Below are 18,577 nucleotides of genomic sequence, written 5' to 3'. Positions count from 1 at the left end.
TAAGGAGTTCCCAGTTTAAGACAATATGGGTTTTAGGCAAGTTGGATGTTGAAGATTATTGCTGCTGGGAATAGGGTGTTCCTGCTGCCTGAGCTCCCGTTGAGTTCTCGTGAGATTCAGAAAAAAAGTTTGGGAAAAAAGCCTCGTGGAGTAGGTGAATTGGGCGACGGCAGAACTTGGATTTCCCCAGAACGTGCCGGTGTGAGTTCCGGAATAAAGAATTGCTGTTTGAATCTACAAGGTGTGTGGTGGCTCGTGATTCAGTGCCCAGCCAAGTCTGCGGCAGTCCAGGCCATCCACTGAACAGTGTGTGGAAAGGCTCAGAACACTGACAGAGGCTCCTGGGTGAAAGCCAAGATGGGGCGAAGGAGGTGAGGTTGGGGATCAGCAGGGGTCTCCTGCCACCTATTAGGGGATGAACTACTGTGTTCCTCCCAAATTCATGATGTTGAAGTCTTCAACTCTAGTGCTGGAAGGTGATCTTATTTGAAATCAAGGTGGCTGCATGTGTAATTAGTCAATAGGAGATCATACTGGAGTAGGTAGCCCCGATCCAACATGAATGGGGCCTTTATAAAAAGAGGAAATTTGGACACAGACACAAGGGAGAACGCCATGTGCAGACAGAGATTGGGTGATGCTCCTACAAGCCAAGAAGGGCCAAGGAGTGCCAGCCACCACCAGAAGCTCAGGAATCACCTAGGAACCGGCTCTCTGTTGCAGCACTGAGAGGAACCAACCCTGCCAACCCCGTTCTCAGACTCCTAGTTTCCAGGACCATGAAACAACTTTCTGCTATTAAGACACCTAGTTGATGGCATTTTGTTATAGGGGTTCCAGAAAACCAATATACCACCCTAAAGGACTTGGGTGTTTTCCTGAGGGACCCAGGGAACCAGTCAAGGGTGTTAAGGCATGAAGTATTTTGGGAAGATGGCTGTACAGTGAGGAGAAGGGACTGCAGAAGGCACCTAGGGGACAAAGCTGAGATTAGGAAGCCTTGCAAGGTCCAGAAATGGTGAGGACTGAGTAGTGAAGATGAAGAAGGGAACATTTCAAGGTATATGTAGGAAGTAAACCCAGCAGGTACTGGTGATGGGCTGTGAATCCCATCTACTGGGCCCTGGAGTGAAGGCAGGACTTGACAAGCTATGGTGGAACACAGATTAGTGTCCAGTTCAGCATGGGAATATGAACAGCCAGTTGCTCGCAGGTGGGCTGCAGGGACAGGGGCTCCACAGAGCTATGTGTGGAGAGCGTGAAGCCTGGGTCTGCTGGGAGCTCAGGCCAGGGAGTCAGCACAAGGCTCAGGAGCCTTTGGACTTCATCTGGGAGTCTGGGGTCCAGAACAAAAAAGCAGGAATGGCCCCTCATTACTGTTCAGGCCTTGGAACTCCCAACAACTGCCTCAGTTCTGGATGTTACTCTGGAGAGCCCAGGGCAGGGAGAGTGAGCAAGAACCTGGAGAGTCTGTGCCCTGAGGACTGGCTGTGAGGATGCAGGTGACCATCCCCGGAGGGGAAAATAGTCTGTGAAAGGATGTCGCACCTGGGAGGGCACCTCTCTGTGCATAAAAACCACATCCACGAGGGGAAGGCAGGTGGGGGGCAGGCCTCAGCTCTGTCTCAGGAAGCATGTCTTAGAGCCATTTAAAGGAGGGTGGGCTGCTCAGGGAGGTGCTAAGTACCTCTTAGAGAAGGGTGAGCTGGGGCCTCATGGCCTCTTGGGGGAGTTAGAGATGGGCTTCTCTAACTAGTTTCAGCAGTCCCTTCTGGCCCCCAAATTCTGTGGTTCTAAGATCTGAAAATTTATCAGAACATCACAAAGCAAGCTCATTCCCCACACCCGTTCTCAGCAGCATCAGCCCGCAGAGCTTCCTCCCAGCCACCAGTTCCTCATACTTTCTGTGAGGCGGACAGAGCTAGAGCTGAGTCCACTTCATGGAAGGAGCACTGAAGCCTCAAGTCATGGGACTGGGGAGTGGCAGAGCCCATCCACAACCTGCTCATTGCTCCAGCAAGGGGACATGGCATGCCAAGGTGAAGTCACCACCAGACACTGCATCAAACTGGGGTTTTGGGTTCTGCAATCCAAGTTCCAAACCCAGTTCTACCATTTCCTGGATACAAGGCCCTGAGTACATCTTTCAACCACCCCATGAGGAAGGCTCACTTTGTTCCCATTCGACAGCTGGCCAAACCAAGGTGCATAAAGGTTAAATCCCTGCCCAATGCCACAGCTGGCTGACAGAAAACCTGGGATTTGGATCTAGAAACATCTCATTTCTCTACAATGCCCTGCCCTGGATTGTGGCCCCGGTTCCCATTTCCACCCACATTGTGGCCATAAATTTGCTACTATCTGCAAAGCTTAGGTGCTGGGCTGTTCTGGCCCCAAGACTGGACTTCTTAGCTGGGCCCTGGTAGGTGGCAGTACAATAGGAAAGTCCCAGGCATCGTCGCTCCACCTTCTTCGTGAGGTGTCTTTGGATGGCTTTCTTGTGTCTCCATCTCTTCCTCCATAAAACAGGGAAGTCATGCCTCCCCTGTCACTTGCAGTGTGAGCCCCCAAAAGCCTCAAAGAGTGGCCTGCACTGCTGGAGCACGCATCCAGTACAAGTCTCTAAGATCATGTTCTAGTTTGGATCAGGGTCACTTGACTAAATGCTCTGTCCTAGACTTGGAAAGGTACTCTTGAGGGCACTGACCTGGCGGTGCCTCCCAACCATAGGCAGAGGAGGGGGCGGAGTCCTGCAAGGAGCTCCACTGAGCCCCAGCATCTATGCGCAGAATGGGAGGCGGGGCCGGGTGGGAGCGAGGCAGGAAATGCCCTGAGACTCTGGGGACCCGGAACTCACCTTGCGAGGGCCGCAGCTCCTCCACGACGCTCTCCGCGGCTGTCTCCTCGTCCCACGTGCCGGCCTCCACCACCTTGTAACGACTCCTGGGCTGGCTGAGCACGTGCGGAGCCTGCAGCGCAGCCTCCCGCTCCGCCGCCAGATCCAGGTCCTGCTGCGCCAGGTGTGCCCGCAGTTGCCGAATCTCAAACTGCAAGAGGCAGAAGGGCTGGGCTGGGTGTGCCTGCAGAGGCAGGGGAGGAACAGGGACCTGTACCCTGACACTTTACTCCTGAATGGGGGACATAGGCGGGAGGAGAGGGCTGAGCATCCAAAGGCCGAATGCTGTGTGCTCCGAAGAAATATCCCAACAACGAGAGTTTCTTATGTTTATGGAGCCTTTTCCAAGTAGTAAGGTGTGATCCTGTGTCTCAGATACAGCATCGCGGGACCCCACTGTGAGGCCATGAGAAGAAACACAACCGTGGTTTGTGGGAAGACCCCTCGATGGGGAGTCAGGAAACTTGGGTTTCAATCTGGTGCTAGCTGCTTGCCCAGATGTACCACTCCCAGGGGTGCTTGACAAAATGAGAACCTTTGCCAGGTGCCTTGTACTGACAGGAGACCCAGGGAGACCCAGGGCCCATGCAACCAGCCCATCTTGGTATTACATGCCTGCTTGTCCATCCACTGGCTTCCCTTCCAGAAACATCATTTCCCTCTCCCATGAGGTGTTGGGGAGGATCCTCAGGCAGACAGGATTGGGCAGTGGTCCCTAGCCCTGTGGATGTGGCCTTAGGAATTTCCTTCACCTTCCCCAGTCTAGGTTTCCTTGTGTGTAAATGGAGTCTTCACCTGAGGACTTTAGCTGCTTCCTAAGGGTTTTGTAAAAAAAACAAAACAAAAAAACAAACAAACAAAAAAAACAAAACAAAAAAAAAAACTACACATTTTAATTTTGATTTCTTTCTTTATTTTTTGCTGGGGAGAGCTTCTTAGAAAGGCTTCCAGATGCCTCTTGGGTTTGTGGCTGGGATGGCTGTTCACACTCCCAGCCTTCCCAGGACTTCTGGGTGGAGGTGGGCTGACACTGAAGAGCCTTCACTGCCACCTAGTGTCCTGGGCTCCCATTGCGTTGCCTCTGTGCAGTGAGAATGGGCAGGAGGGAGGGGACTAGCAGAGTCCAGGGTGAGGTTCCTTCCCTAGAAGGTTCTCTAATTGCCACTCATGCCCAAAAGCATATCTCAAGCTCTGAACCACCACCCACAACCCCACCGGACTCTGGAATATCAGATTCACACCTTCAGCTACCTAGTGGCAGCACCATGTAGCAGTTCACAGGAGTTGCAAACTCAACCTGGCCAAAATAGGACTCCACTTTCCCCCAAACCTGCTCCTTGGGTGTTTTAATCTCATGTTAGTTGGAGTCAGTGTCCGGTCTGCTCCCCAGACCCAGCTCCACCTCCAAATGCTATGCCAAGCTGCCCACTTCCCACCTCTCCTGCCAGCTGTCACCTGGCCAGCTACAGCTTCTGCATCCCTCAACTGCCATCTGCAACAGGAGCCACAGGGATTCTGGCAGACCTAAACCACCTCATGACACCTGTCCATAGGCGTCGATGGTTTACCACCTCACTCAGGAGAAAACCCAATCTCCTCACCCTTGGTTCACAAATCGGGTGCATCATCTGGCTCTCCCCACCTGACCAACCGTATCTCAACTGATCTTCCCTTTCTCCGCCCCCACCACACAACCTTCTCATTGTTCCATGTGGACACCAAGCACAGGTGGTCTCAGGCCTCTTCCCCAGATGCTCCCCTAACCCAGATCACCTGGCCAACTCAGAAAGTCCTCAGAGGACTTTCCCTGACTCTCATACCACATCCACCCAGGCACTCAGTCACATCAACCTATGTGATTCTCTACATTTCACTTACCACATTCTGATGATTTTGTATGTTTACTTATTTATTTTAATATCTTTATTCCATTCATTCATTTTTTTGTGGTGCTGAGGATCAAACCCAGGGCCCCACACGTGCTAGGTGAGTGCTCTATGGCTTGAGCCACAACCCCAGCTTAATTACTTTTATTTTTATGAAAGTAGAATATACACATAACTAAGCATTTACTAACCCTATGGTGGCCAGGCAACAAACCAGCATTGGACAACTTCCCAGTGTCAGTGTCTGTGTGTTTTGGTCTTTGGGACCACTCAGGCTTTCCAGAATTCTCCAGCCTCCTGCCTGGGGATATTCTTCTGTTTGCCTCTGGGCTGGGAGCAGGGCAGGGAAGCAGGCTGAAGGTCACTACTCTAGGGGAAGGAGGCTCAGCCCTGCACCTCTCCCCAGACCCCCGCCTCACCCACTGCCTGTGTGTAGAGCCTCCTGGTTCAGTTTCTCCAGAGGGCAGACCTCCTGACTCTTGCAGGGTGGGGCATAGTCTCCTGGTCCTTTAGGATGTGGAAGGGGTTCTTAGGGATTTTTAAAACTGTGTGTGAAGAGTTTTAGCCAACCCCCTGCCTGGTGTCAATTCACACCACATCGCCCTCCTCCTAGAGCCTCAGGGTTTTACGGGGAGAATTATTCCTTTCCCCTCACCACCCTTCTTTGTAGGCACATTAATTATAAATTCTCCATTTTGCTAGATCAGTTACACTTTCTCATCTATTCTCCACCTTCCTAAATCCCCTGAAATCTCTCTCTTTTTTCTCCTGGTGGACAAAACTTAAAGAGACAGTTTACTTCTTATGCCTTTTCCACTTTCACTATCATTTTAGTGAAATGATAATGCAAAAAGAAAAACAGAAAGAAAAAAAACCAGATAACTATGTGTGGCTCCTCCACATTTTCTGTAAGATCTGTTTACCTCTCTTTCACTTTCAGTGGTGTGCTGATAAGAAAAAGAAGAAGAAAGCCTGATTCGCTGTGTATGATAATTTTATAATGTAAATACTCTTGCCATGACAAATTTCAAGTCACTGACATGATGCCATAGGGAATTTGGAAGAAATGTACACAAGCAAGGGACAACTCCCCCACCGCTGACACCCTTCACCACCACCACCCCCATAGAGTATAATCTCCAAAACAGCAGTGACCTTGCCTGTGTTGTTGCTTGGTACACAGGAAGCACTGGTAGATTGGCAAATGAAAGAAAGAATGAATGAATAAAACTAATTAGTTCTGTTCTGTGGTTTCAGATTGAGCCTAACCCCAGTCACAGCCAATGCTAGCCCAAAGCAGAGACAAAGACTGTGCCCTGACCCTGGCCATGCACTGAGCCCTGATCATAGTCCCATTCTGAGTCTTTACTTGGATCAGAAACAAAGGCAAATCCTGGTCATAGATTGAGCTCTAACTTTGGTCTCAGACAAGGCTCAGACTCTAGACCTCAACACCCAGCATGCAAATGGAGCTGAAAGTCTCAGAGAGAGTTGGTCTTGGAGTGGTCTTTTGTGCAGGGGGCAAGGGTGTGAGCCACCTCTCTGGCAGCAAGATCTTTTAGAGGTCATGGAAGGTCCATGAGGTAACCCTGCTGAGCTCTGCTGGGGCCGGGAGCCCCTCCTTCTCAGACTGATCTGAACTTCCCATGGGCACACCCAGCCTGCTTTCTCCAAGGCCACACAACTGGGCCTACAGGCCCTGCTAATGGCTTCCTAGGCCACTCTGAAGGGATGCATTATTGATGGCTTGTAATTGATATGGAGCTGCCCTAGAGAGTCCCCCTGGAATTCAGGCCAGACAGCTGGAGGCCAGGGCTTGCCCAGCCCCAAGCCCATATGTGCACGCACTGGCACACACAGAGAAACAAGTTTTAAACAAAAGATGTGAACTCCAAGTGTGCAGTAGTTCTCCCATTCATTCATTCACTAAGAGGTCAGGGGAAACCTTGTGCACACCATGTTAGAATTGTTATATATTTTGCAATGAAAATTCCCGTCCCAGCCCTTGAAGATGGATGGCTCCAGCAAGATGGGGTGCATGTGAAATCTGCTATACAACAGGGAACAAGTCCCCTATGAGAGTCACAAGAGCTGACCCTGGGGTGGTACTTATGACAGAGGAAACATGATATGTACAAGAGACAGATGATCAGCTGATGGCAGTGGGGGTGGGGATTGGCAGGTGCCACTGGGCAGAGTGTGTAGCCTTGGAGAGATGATTTAAGGATGTCCATCTTTATTTAAAGAGCAAGAAACCACTGGAATCTTTCACACAGAAGGGTGGAGCAGGGGCAGTGTTGGTGCAGTGACTCAAAGGAGCAGTTTGAAAGGAATACACAGAGGGGGATGGGTCGGATGAGACCTGGGGGATATGGGGAAACACACTGGGGTTACTGCAGTGTCCAGGTCAGAGAGGACCAGATTTGGACTAGGTGGAAACAGTGGAGATGGAGAGAGGAGGAAGACAAGAGAACTATTTAGGAGGTAAGAAAGTCAGCACAGGGCATGAACTGGGGTGGGGATGAGGGAGAGGGTACCTACTTATGGTACAGATTTTTATAAGCTTCATATCCAGAGGGAGAGGGGTGACAGCTGGATGCTCTCACCCTGAGAAAGAATGATTGCCTCCTGAGAGGGAAACTGCAGATGACCAAATGGCTCTCAACCCTGAGATAGGCCAGTGGTCTCAGGATGTTCTAGGGAGACCCTCAGAACCTGACTCCTCCCATACTTAATGTGGCTGCAGGTGCTTCCCCAGCCAACCAAAGGGCGATCAAAAGGTCCTAGGATGTCAGAACCTCTTCAGTCAGATGGGTAAATTGAGATCTGAAAGTGGGAAGGAGTCCCACGTGCTGGGGGAGAGGCTGAGGGAAAGGCTAGGACTACCTGGCACCTCAGCAGCAAGCAGGAAGCAGAGCCCGGGCCTCTGGCTTCCAGGCCCTATGTCCTTGGGTCACAGGTCTTGTAGCCTCATCAGTGAGATGGAAGGGACTCAGCCAGGGTATAGGGCAGCTTGATGGAATCAGGCTCCAGGAAAGAGCAAAGACAAAGCCAGGGCTGGAGGCAAGAGCCTGAGCTCTTGGCCTATTAGCCCTCCCTCATTCTGACTTTGACTAAGTTCCTTTTCCTCTCTGGGCCTCAATTCACTGTGTGTCCAATAAGAGGAAAGACTCGCGGAGTTCTGAGTCTCCAGGGAGCTCTGTACTAGCTCTGGGACCTGGGCTGGGAGGGATGAAGTGCAGGTGTTAGTTAATCCTGGCTGTCGCCTTTAGGGCCACCCTGTTCCCTGCTGAGATGTCCTACTCCTAGAGGACCTCCTCTTTAGAGAAAGATACATAATCCAGAACCTTTAAAATGCATCATCCATAATGCAGAGCATACAGTAAAAATTGCTGATCAGGCAAATCATCAGGGAAAAATGATCAGCTACCAAGACAAAGAGACCCATGTAAATACTTGAGTTAATAGTTAAAGACTTCAAAGTAACTATGCTTAACATGTTAAAGAAAATAGCAGAATAGAGGGACAAAGTGAATCCAGCATTCCAGCAGAGAAATAGAATCTAAAAAGCAATAGAGTAAAACTTTGAGAACATTAATATATAGTAACTCGGGGCTGGGGTTGTGGCTCAGTGGTAGAGTGCTTTTCTAGCGTGCACGAGGCACTGGGTTCGATCCTCAGCACCACTTAAATGCAAAATAAAGATATTGTGTTCACTTAAAACTAAAAAAAAATTTTAAAAAATATATAGTAACTGAAATTAAGCACCTAGTTGGATGGGGTGACAGCAGTCTGGACATAGGAGAAGACAGGGTTTTTGAATTTGAAGGTAGGCTTATAAGAATGCCAAAACTTATAACCCAGAAGGAGAGGGGCAGGAGAGGGAATGAATGCAGGATGGATGGAGAAAGATGTGAGATGTGCTCAGTCGACCTAACTTACAAAGTTAGAGTCCCAGAAGGAGAAGAAGGAAATAATGGGAGGCACAAAATAAAAAAAAATCACTGGGGCTAGGAGTGTAGCTCAGTGGTAGAGCATGTGCTTAGCATATGTGAGACCCTGGGTTGAATCCCCAGCACCAACAAAATCAAAACAAAAAAGAAATCATGGCCAAAAAGTTTAATGAAAAACAACAACCACAAATATCCTAAGCAGGATAAAAACCCTCACACCCAGACGCCTTGCAGTCAACATGCTGAAAACAAAAAGGGAGAAACACCACAGCCCTCCAGCTCCCCAGGGCTCAAATGGGCCTAGCCTCTGGGAGAAAAGGTGCACAGTGGCTTTGATGACGGAATGAAGCCAATCTTCCATTGGTAAACTGGACTGGCAGGAAAAAAAGACTATCCCCAGTCTTGGACAGAATTAAAGTGCAGTCACAGCCCCACTTAATGCACATCATTAGCAAAGCATTTCTAATCAGATAACCTGACCAGATCAGCTGAGATGCACAGGGAAGCCCGAAGCGTGCATTACTGGAGTGGATGGGCCCCTTCCGTGGGCTGGGTTTTTAATGCATGCCCTGGCAGGTCCAGACCCACTGGGGCCCAGGGTGGCCACACCCAGCTCTTCTCTGCCTTTAATGCTGTGGTTGTGGAGTCCAATTGACACGGGCCTTGGCCTGATCAATGCACACTTTGGCCAGAAGCTCGACGGTATCTAATGCAATGTAATAATTTTGCTCCATCCTATTAGTGCTGTCTGCACAGGCTGTCCTGCCTTCAAACCCATCTGCTATTGGGATGGCATCCAATGTTTATTTCCATTAGTTTTGCCATTGTTGGTAACAATAAAAATCAGGAGACAGTTGCAAACTAATGATTTAGGAGCAGGGTGAAGCTGAAATTGACCTTGGCCCCTTTCCATCCACTGTGAAGATGACGGGTAGTTGGCCATAAATTTAAATTATGGCAAAAGGATAACATAAGTTATTCCTCTGATGGCTAATTTTATCAGCTAAATAGGCTTGTCATTAAAGCTATCGGCTGTTTTACAAATCACTTCCCATGTTTAAAAAAAAAAAATTCACTTTCCACAGTAGAGATCTTGAATAATCCAGGTAACAAAGGCTATTGTATTAAGCTGGGGGCTTTTGGCCTTTGCAGGAAAAGAAGGAACTCTCTGGAACAAGCCATTGTCAAGCCCCCTCCTCACAGTCAGGGTTCTACCCCTTGCCTGTTGTTTTCCTGCTATTTCTGTCCTGCAAAGCTCCTTCCCCCAATTATGGAACCCTCTTCAAAGGTGAGTGGTTTGTGCAGATCTGTGGACATTCTCTCAGAGATGATGAGCACCAGGGTCCAGGGCAAGGCCAGAAAGGGAGGTGGGCCCCAGTTTCTATTCTAACCCCCCTGCACCTACCATGTCTGCCCTGCATGTGAGTATGGAAGGGAGTGGCCTGATATCACCTCCTTTCCCCGGCCTACCTCTAGCAGAAAGAGTCAAGATTACCACCATGGGTGCAGCTTAGTGATAGAGCATTTCCTGGGTTCAATACTCGGTGCTGAAAAAACATTGTCTTTTGTTTCTTCAAGAAACAGGCCAGGGAGCTGAGCTGTCCACCAGGCACCTGCTGTATGGGAATAAGGAAAGGGGAGGGAGTCCTTGAGCCTGTTTCTTTGGTTTATGGGTTAGGTGACTTCTATAGGTGACTGTTTTCTCTTCTTGGGCACACAGACCATTTCTGTCAGCATCTGGTACTTTAGGTGGGGGACCATGTAACTGAGTCTTGCCAATGAAATAGGGGCAGAAGCAACATCACCACTTCCAGGCCTGGCCAATAAAAGCCTGTGGTGCCCAATTCTCCAGTCTCCTTGCTCACGCACTGGCTGGCTTTGGAAGACCCAGTGGCCTTAGGGGAGCAAGCAGCCACAAGATGGAAGGAGCCTGGGGGCCAGAATGATTGTAGAACAGAGGATCCTCCATGCCCTACACATTGCAACCAGCCCATGCCATGCTGTTAGTGACAAATGCACTCTTGTATTAGGCTGCTGAAATTTCTGGATTTGTTTAATGTGGCAGCTAGTGGCACTCACCCTGACTAAAATGCCCCACATGGATGCCCTACTTCCACTTAGGGAGATGAGGCTTCAAGGTCTGTTCCCAGCCCTTCCTTGACAAAGTGTACCTGGGCAACCTCTGAGCCTCAGTCTTTCCACCTGTACAGGGGTTTAGTAGGACCTGGCTTCCCAACCTCAACCATCAACATCAATGTGAACACAAGTATATGACAGCACATTTGTAAATGTTAATCATTATGCAAATCAAATCAGTATTACCTGTACTCTTTCACACTTACCAAGAGCCTCTATATCTAGTACTAGATTTAGTGTAACACTCACAGCATCCACATGATACAGCCTTGTTGCCTATATTTATCCAATGAAAAGCCTGAGTCTTGGGGACAGAGGGTTGAACTGAGCCCACCAGCTCCCTGTGTAAGTGAATTTTCTCCACCCTCCAGCTACCTACAGGCAACTCCTCTTTTAGGAACTGAGGTTTATATAAGTTATAGACCTGTCCTAAGGGGCTTGCAGGTTCCATTGGTCTCATTGGAGGCTGGGTTCTAAGTCACCCTACATTGAAACCTCTGTTCCTCCCTCAGTATTTTGCTAACAGTCTCAGGCTGCCCAGGAAGGAAAAAGCAGAGAAGAGGGACTAATTCCCATAGTGAATCAGATTGGATCATATGATGTTGGACCAAAGGCTGTTGTAAGACCTAAAGGGCAGCCAGGCATGGTGGCACATGCCTGTAATCCCAGCAGCTTGGGAGGCTGAGGCAGGAGGATCATGAGTTCAAAGCCAGCCTCAGCAAAAGCTAGGTACTAAGCAACTCAGTGAGACCCTGTCTCTAAATAAAATACAAAACAGGACTGGGGATGTAATTCAGTGGCTGAGCGCCCCTGAGTTCAATCTTTGGCACCAAAAAAAAAAAAAAAATCCTTAAAGGGCAAAGGGCAGGTAGAAGAGGGGTTACAGAATGTGCTTCAGTATTAGAGCAAGATCCTGGGCATGGATGTACATAATATTTCAGAAGTGGGTTTGTAAGACGAGCCAGAAGAATTTAATGTTGCATTGATTTAACTGCTGCATCTAAGTTAACTTTGATTTCTGAAGCAGCCAGGACAAAGACAAAAAGTTCACACTGTCTCCCTGAGGGACAGCCACGAGAATCCCTCTATGTACCAGTGACACTAGAAACTTCTGGCTTCAATTGAGACAGAGAGCCAAGTAAAAGTGAGTACAAGAGCTTTCAGCTGAGCGGGTGTTGGATTTGGGGGTCTAAGGTGATTTGCCTCTGTCTTAGCAATGGACAGTCTGGATGCAGACTGTGAGGGTTGGCTAGAGCTCAAGAAGTGCCTTCCTCCCCTCCCTGGGTAGGTATCTTTTAGAGATGAAGTGCACACAGTGGGAATCATGGGAATGAGGGAAGCAGTGAATCCCTGTCACAACTGGAGGGACCCTGTGGTCCAGCATGGATGATACTGGAAAGAGCCACAGAGACCTCTGTTTCCATCCCACTCCCCAAACTGTGGTGCAACGTTGACTAGACCTTTCTCTTCTCTGGGCCTCGGGTTCCCCATCTGCAAATCTTGGTTTGGCCTCTTGTCTTTAATACAAGGTGTTCTGGGGCACTTTGGGCAGGGCCTGTGGCAAGAAACGAGCTGCTGTGTGGTACAGATGAAATGTAGAAGGTCTCATGCAAACTGGAAAGCCATGTCACCTGAGAGTCTCCACAGGGTCACAGTAAGAAACAATTTAATTTTTCTAAAAAGCTAAGATTAAAAAAAAAAGTAATTTTACAGTGGAGAAACATGACAGACTCTGCCTTGGCCAGGTGATGAAGGTCAACATTGACGGTGACAAATCACATTGACAGATATGTCCTTGATGTGATGTGATGAGAATGGCATTTTAACCTCTATGGTCTTCCTTCCCCAAACCCAAAACCTACGTTATCATGAGAAAAAATCTCACACGAACCCCAGTGAGATGTTCTGCAAGAATACTCTTGAGTGCACCTCAAAACCATTAATATCTTCAAAAACAAAGAAAAAACTGAGAAACAGGCAAGAGGAGCCCAAGGAGGTGTGACAACTAAATGCAATATGGGATTTAGAGAGGTTGGGAACTGTTCTGTTACAGAAGCTCTGGGAACTCTGGCAGGGAGAGAGAGAACAAGTTTGTGACAAAGGTGACTAAAATGTCAGGGGATGGGAACAGGCTGAGTGGGCAGCAGGCAGGAGACTGGAAACACCACGGAGACAACCCAGCAGGCGGGCTGGGAGGGAGAGCTGCTCTGAGCTGCTGACCGAGCTGCCCGGTCTGATCTGGGCAGTGTTTTCACGGAGCACTGAAAGGTGACTTGGGTAAATTGCCCCTCAGCAAGGTGGGCTGCGGGGGACAGTGTTCAGGACACTTGGATCTTTTCTGGCTGTCAGAGCCCTGAATGAGCTGAGTGCTCCTGGGCAAGTCACCACTCTTTGGATTTTTAATTTCTAAAACAGTGAGTGGGACAGCCAGGGCTTGGGTGGGTGTGGCGGGCCATTTGTGTTACTGTCACTATTTAAAATATCACAACCATCCTTCAAGGATTTTATCACTATCCCCATTTATCACATTAGCAAAACCAAGGTCTGAAGCCGTTTCCAAAATCACAAGATCAGTAAGTGGCAGGGCTGGTTTTGAACTTGGGTCTGTCCCTGAAGTCCATTTTTTTAAAAAAAATAATTTTTTTATAGTTGTAGACGGACAGAATGCCTTTATTTTATTTATTTTATTTTTATGTGGTACTAAGGATTGAACCCAGTGCCTCACCCCTGCTATGCAAGCGCTCTGCCACTGAGCTACAGCCCTGAACCCTGAAGTCCATTTTTAACTATTCCATGGGCTGCTCTCCTAGAGCAGATCCCCACATTCCACTGGCAATTTGTTCATCTCTTTAAGGGTACTTGTTGCCCAGTCAAGTCCCAAATCTGGTCTCAAAATACTGCTGAAAAGTCAGGGTCTCCCCATCCTTCCCCCTGGGGAGTGGGCACTGGAGCTTTGGAGAGTGGCCATCCTGGTTTCTCTGCAGAAGCTGGATAGCCCTGCTCACCCAGGCCTCCCCATGTCCCCCGGGATTCCAGCCCGTCTGGCCCCTTTAGCTGTCTTAACTGAGATGACAGCCTTCGGGTGTTTTTTAAATTAAAATAGCTTGTTTCTGTTCATCTCTTTTCCAGATGTCACTACCTAGAGGGAATCTGTCTTTATTTATTGGCTCTTTCCTGTGCAGAAGCCAAGGGAGCCTCCCTCTGGCTAAGACCCCCCGGGAAGGAGGCCACATGTGGGGAGCGATTTGAACTACAGAAACCTGGGGTCCCCAGGGGGCTCAGGACGGGGATCATGCTGGAGACTTGGGAGGTGAGTTTGCCATTAGGATTTTCCTCTGGGCATGTGGCACATGGCACATGTGCTGTGGATGTGAGGCGTATGGCAGGTTGGCATGTTCTCTGCTGAGTGCTATAAATTTACCAGGGGCGGATACAGCCCTGGGCCAGGGTCTTTCCCCTTGCCATCTGCAGCAGTGGATAGCACTCATCTGCCTATTACACAGTGGACTGAGAGCTACCTGATCACTTTCTAGTTGGTTTCATGTTGACACCCAGAATTGTCCTTTACCCCCATGGCCTACACTTCCCTTTGCCCAAACCCAGACCTGCTCTCACTTGGCTGGTTGCAATGGCCTCTCAACCTTGTCTTCCTGTCCCCCTTCTATCCTTTCCTGCCCATCCCCAGCTGCAGCCAGAAAATTCCACCAAAAACTCAAATTGGAGAAGACAGCTCTCACCCCTGCTTCCAGCCCTCTGGGATTCCTCTTCCCTGAGATGAAGCCCAAATGCCCTGGTCAGCCCAGAGCCCTTCCCAGGCCAACCCCAAGCCCTCTGGCTGTCCCCGCTTGCTCACACTGAGAACAGCCTCGTGCTCCCACCACAACACCCACGTCTGGGCTCGCACAGGCCCTTCCACTTGGCTCCCTTCCCAGGTGACCCTGCTCAAGGTCAGCTCCTCTGCAAACCCTTCCCCATCCTGGCCTACAGAGCCCCAGACAATTCCCCAAAGAAGCATGAAGGGCACCGTACTGCTGCTGTTGGTACATGGGCTGCCAAACTCCCTGAGTCACCGAATCCCATGAGGTCAGGGACCATGACCTGGCCGGCAGGAGGCACTGCTGAGAGAATGAATGAAGCCACTGTGTGGGGGCTGTGATGTTCCTTCTCAGTCTAGGACCCCCTATAGATTTCCCTGCTCCCAGGGTCCCTTGGACAATGTGCTCCTGTGGGTGGAGTCCCTGATGGCCCCTCTTGTCACTCAGAGGCACCCTATACTAAAATGAAAGGTTTTGTGTCCCCAAAGTAGATAAAAAGATTTGGTTTGTGACAGACATTCCAGGGGGATGATTTTGAAGATGCTACATGTGTGTTCCTGTGGGGACTTTTCCTGGGGTCACATTCCACAGACTTTCCACCCCCATCTGCTATGAGAGGTTGGGGAGGAGGACCAAGAGAATCACAGAATCTGCATTTAACCAGCCCCATCTCAAACAGAGCTGGGCTGGGCTGGGCTGGGGCACACATGTGAGCTAGCCAGGCCTACCCTGAGGGGCACCCAGTGCAGGGGACACGCTGCCCCTGTGTGCATGCCCACTCATGGTGGCGAGCACCCACCATATGAGAGCCACACTGGGAGCTGCCGGGCTAAGTGAGGACCCACTCTGCAGCCTTACTGCAGATCCCAGCTGGTACCCACCCCCTGAACACCCCAATCCCCCTCCTCTGAATTCCTGTAGAAGGGGCTGTCTTCCCCTCACATGAAAGCTACCCCTTCACTTTACAAATGAGGGCAGAGGTGGCATCATGTGGCTAAGTCCCCATGAGAGGGAGCTGTGGAGCTGCACCTTGTGCAGGTACTAGATTCTGGGGCAGTGTCCCACCTGGCCCAGCTGCCTGTTCCCCTTGGCTCCACTGGGCACGTCCTTGGTACACAGTGGTACCCAGCCACCCTTCACACACAGATTAGTGCCCGCCTGAGGGACTGTTCCTCTGAGAATACTCTGTGAATTGAGTTGGTAACTTGGCAGCTCAGGTTGGGGAGCTGAAGGGTCACCATGGTGTAATGACAAGGACCCTGGCATGGGAGTCAGGGCTGAGTCCAGGCCTGGTTGGGCTGAACACCAGTGACCATGGGGATGTGTTTTCCTTCCTGGGCCTTAGGTTCCCCATGAGCCCAGCCATGGGCCCCTGAGTTCTGACATGGGCTCAGGCACAGCAGTGTCCCCAGCAAGGCCTAGACATAAAAACAGAACTGAGAGTGGCAGTGCATTACCCCTTGCTCCTGACAGATCTGCGTCAGTCTCTCCAGCTGCTCGTCTTGGGTGACCTTGGCCTTCTCGTACTGCTGGATGACCATCTCCATCTCCACCTTCACTGGCAGGACATATGCTGGAAGAAAGAGACAGCCCGTGAAGAACTGGGTAGGGGCAGGGCTCAAGCTGGGGAGGAGTCGGCCCTCCATTTGGCCAGCATCAGCTCTGAGACCCTGGCTCAGTTCCCTGAAGATGGGAGGGGGGACATCTAGGTACCCCAGAAAGTACAACATGAACTTCTGGTGTCCAAGAGATCTGTGTTCCTCCTTTCCCATGGTGATAAAACCCTTCATTTTTGGAGATGTGCACAGCTGCTGGAATAATGAGTAATCCCCAGCCTGTGCAGCTACCAGTGGCCAAGACACATTCTGGACAATGGGGTGTCACTGGAGGAGGCATGCTGTGGCATCCAGAAGCCTTCCTTAAAAGGCAGCTGGGGTTGGTGGGGTGCAGTGGTGTTGGAACCCTCGTACATTGCTGTGGGTGCGACCACTTTGGAAAACAGTTTGGCAGTTCTCCAAAATATTAAGCAGAGAGTGGCCATAAGACCCAGCAATTCTATGCCTACATACCTAAGAGAAGTGGAAACATACAGCCACACAAACACTTGGACATGAGCCTTCCTGACAGCATCATTCATAATAGGCCTAAAGTGGCAACAATCCAAATGTTCATCAAGGGATGAAGGGATAGACACAATGTGTCCTGTCTCTACAAGGAGACACTCTGGGAAGAATGATGTACTGTTAAATGTGACAACACAGATGAGCCTTGAAAACAGTATGGTAAGCAAAAGCCACCAGACACAAAAGACTACATATCATATATCTGAAATGCCCAGAGTAGGCAACTTCACAGCAATGGACAGATGCATGTCCAGGGCTGAAGGGGCATGGAGGCGACTGCTCAAGAGTATCAGGCTTCTTTGTGGAGGAAGGAAAATGCTCTAACCTTAGGTTTTGGTGTTAGTTGCAAAACTCTATTTGTATACTAAAAATCGTTCAGCTGCTTACTTTAAATGGGTAGATTTTATGGCATGAGAATTACATCTCAATTTAGTTGTTTAAAAAGAAAAGATAGCTCTTGTACCCTGGCTCAAGATGGCAGACAAGGACACGTGTCCTGTGATGTTGTGTCTGGGATCCCAGAGCTGAAGGGTACCTGGACCCCAAAATTGTGAGTTATGGGTGTAGTGACTGAAGGAGAAATAGCAGTCCCTTCTCCACTATGTGGAGGACAACAAGAATGGACTATGATTGATTCTGACTGGAGTCCAACAAGGAAGGGGACCTTGTGGTTTGGAAATTGCTGGTACACCCATGACTCTTCAAATAGAAGTGTGACATCGAGTATGGGATTCCTATCACACATTCCACTACTGCTCTAGAAATTGCACTCCCTGCTGGATGGAAAGACAGTAAAGGTGTACAGGGGTGGAGAAATACACCTCAACAATCACTTCAAAGCTTCACGGGCTGGGAAGGCATCCAAGTTTGGACTGCCACATCTCGTGGCTGGTAGTAGAAATCCCTGATCTGATTCAGAAAGGCATGATCTCACACAGGGCACTGCAGCCAGTGAAAGATCACAGTGCTGAGGGCTACAAATGGGCTACCTTCCTGTTTCTCCACCATATCACTCTTTATATGCATCTAACTCCCCCCCCCTCCCCTCCCCTCTTCTTTTTCTGTGTGTGACACTGAGGATTGAATTCAAGGGTGCTCTATTCCTGAGCTATACCCCCAGCCCTTTTTATTTTTTATTTTGAGACAGAGTCGGGCTAAGTTTCCTGGCCTTAACCTTGTAATCCTCCTGCCTCCGCCTCCTGAGTTGCTGGGATTTCAAGTCTGCGTCGTCCACGTTAGTTCTTACTAATAGCTGCAGCAAGCATTGCTGGGGGGAAATAGTACCGGGTTGCTATGCTAGGCTGCACAGGAAGGGGAACGGCCTGGGCCTTGGAAAACCAACTGGCAATTTAAATCACCTTCCCAGGTGGAGCAAGGTGAGGTCCTGGAGGTGGGTAATGTGGGTAATGAGGACATAGTCTTTTTGGTTTCTGGAGACAACCCATCAACCAAAGCTGCTTTCTCAGATAAACACATAGCAGTCGGCCTTCCTTTTACTTATCTTCTTTCTCCTTTCTCCTGCCTACTGGCTATAATGAGGATGTGATGTCCAACATTGGAACAGTCATCTTAGGCCATGAGGTGACTTTGAAAAGTAGGCTATGTGCAGCAGAGTGACAAAATAGGAGCCTGGGGTCTTGACTGCAGAGAATGAGTGCCATGTCAATACCTGTCGGTAGTGATGGCTGCCATCTACTTGCAGACTTCCATGTGAGAGAAATAAGCTTCTGTTTTGTTTAGGTCATTGTTATTCTGGGCCCTTTATAGA

At 49.5% G+C, this 18,577-nt stretch overlaps 1 protein-coding gene across 7 annotated transcripts in view; it reads right to left on the bottom strand.

The window, feature by feature from the left end:
• TMEM266 (transmembrane protein 266) overlaps positions 1 to 18,577 on the bottom strand; it is a 111,655-nt gene that overhangs the window by 9,893 nt on the left and 83,185 nt on the right. For 5 of the 7 annotated variants that reach the window (XM_081293040.1, XM_081293041.1, XM_081293043.1 and 2 more), the window contains 2 exons: positions 16,144 to 16,259; positions 2,858 to 3,080 (listed from right to left, as the gene is read on the bottom strand). In XM_081293040.1, the coding sequence (XP_081149166.1) occupies positions 2,858 to 3,080; positions 16,144 to 16,259 (339 nt within the window). The remainder of the gene's footprint in view (positions 1 to 2,857; positions 3,081 to 16,143; positions 16,260 to 18,577) is intronic. The other 2 variants (XM_081293042.1, XM_081293046.1) reach the window with 1 other exon arrangement.

This window comes from Spermophilus citellus (genome assembly GCF_964194105.1).
Source record: "Spermophilus citellus genome assembly, chromosome: 4".
Classification (NCBI taxonomy): domain Eukaryota; kingdom Metazoa; phylum Chordata; class Mammalia; order Rodentia; family Sciuridae; genus Spermophilus; species Spermophilus citellus.
This window is presented reverse-complemented; position numbering and strand designations above follow the sequence as displayed.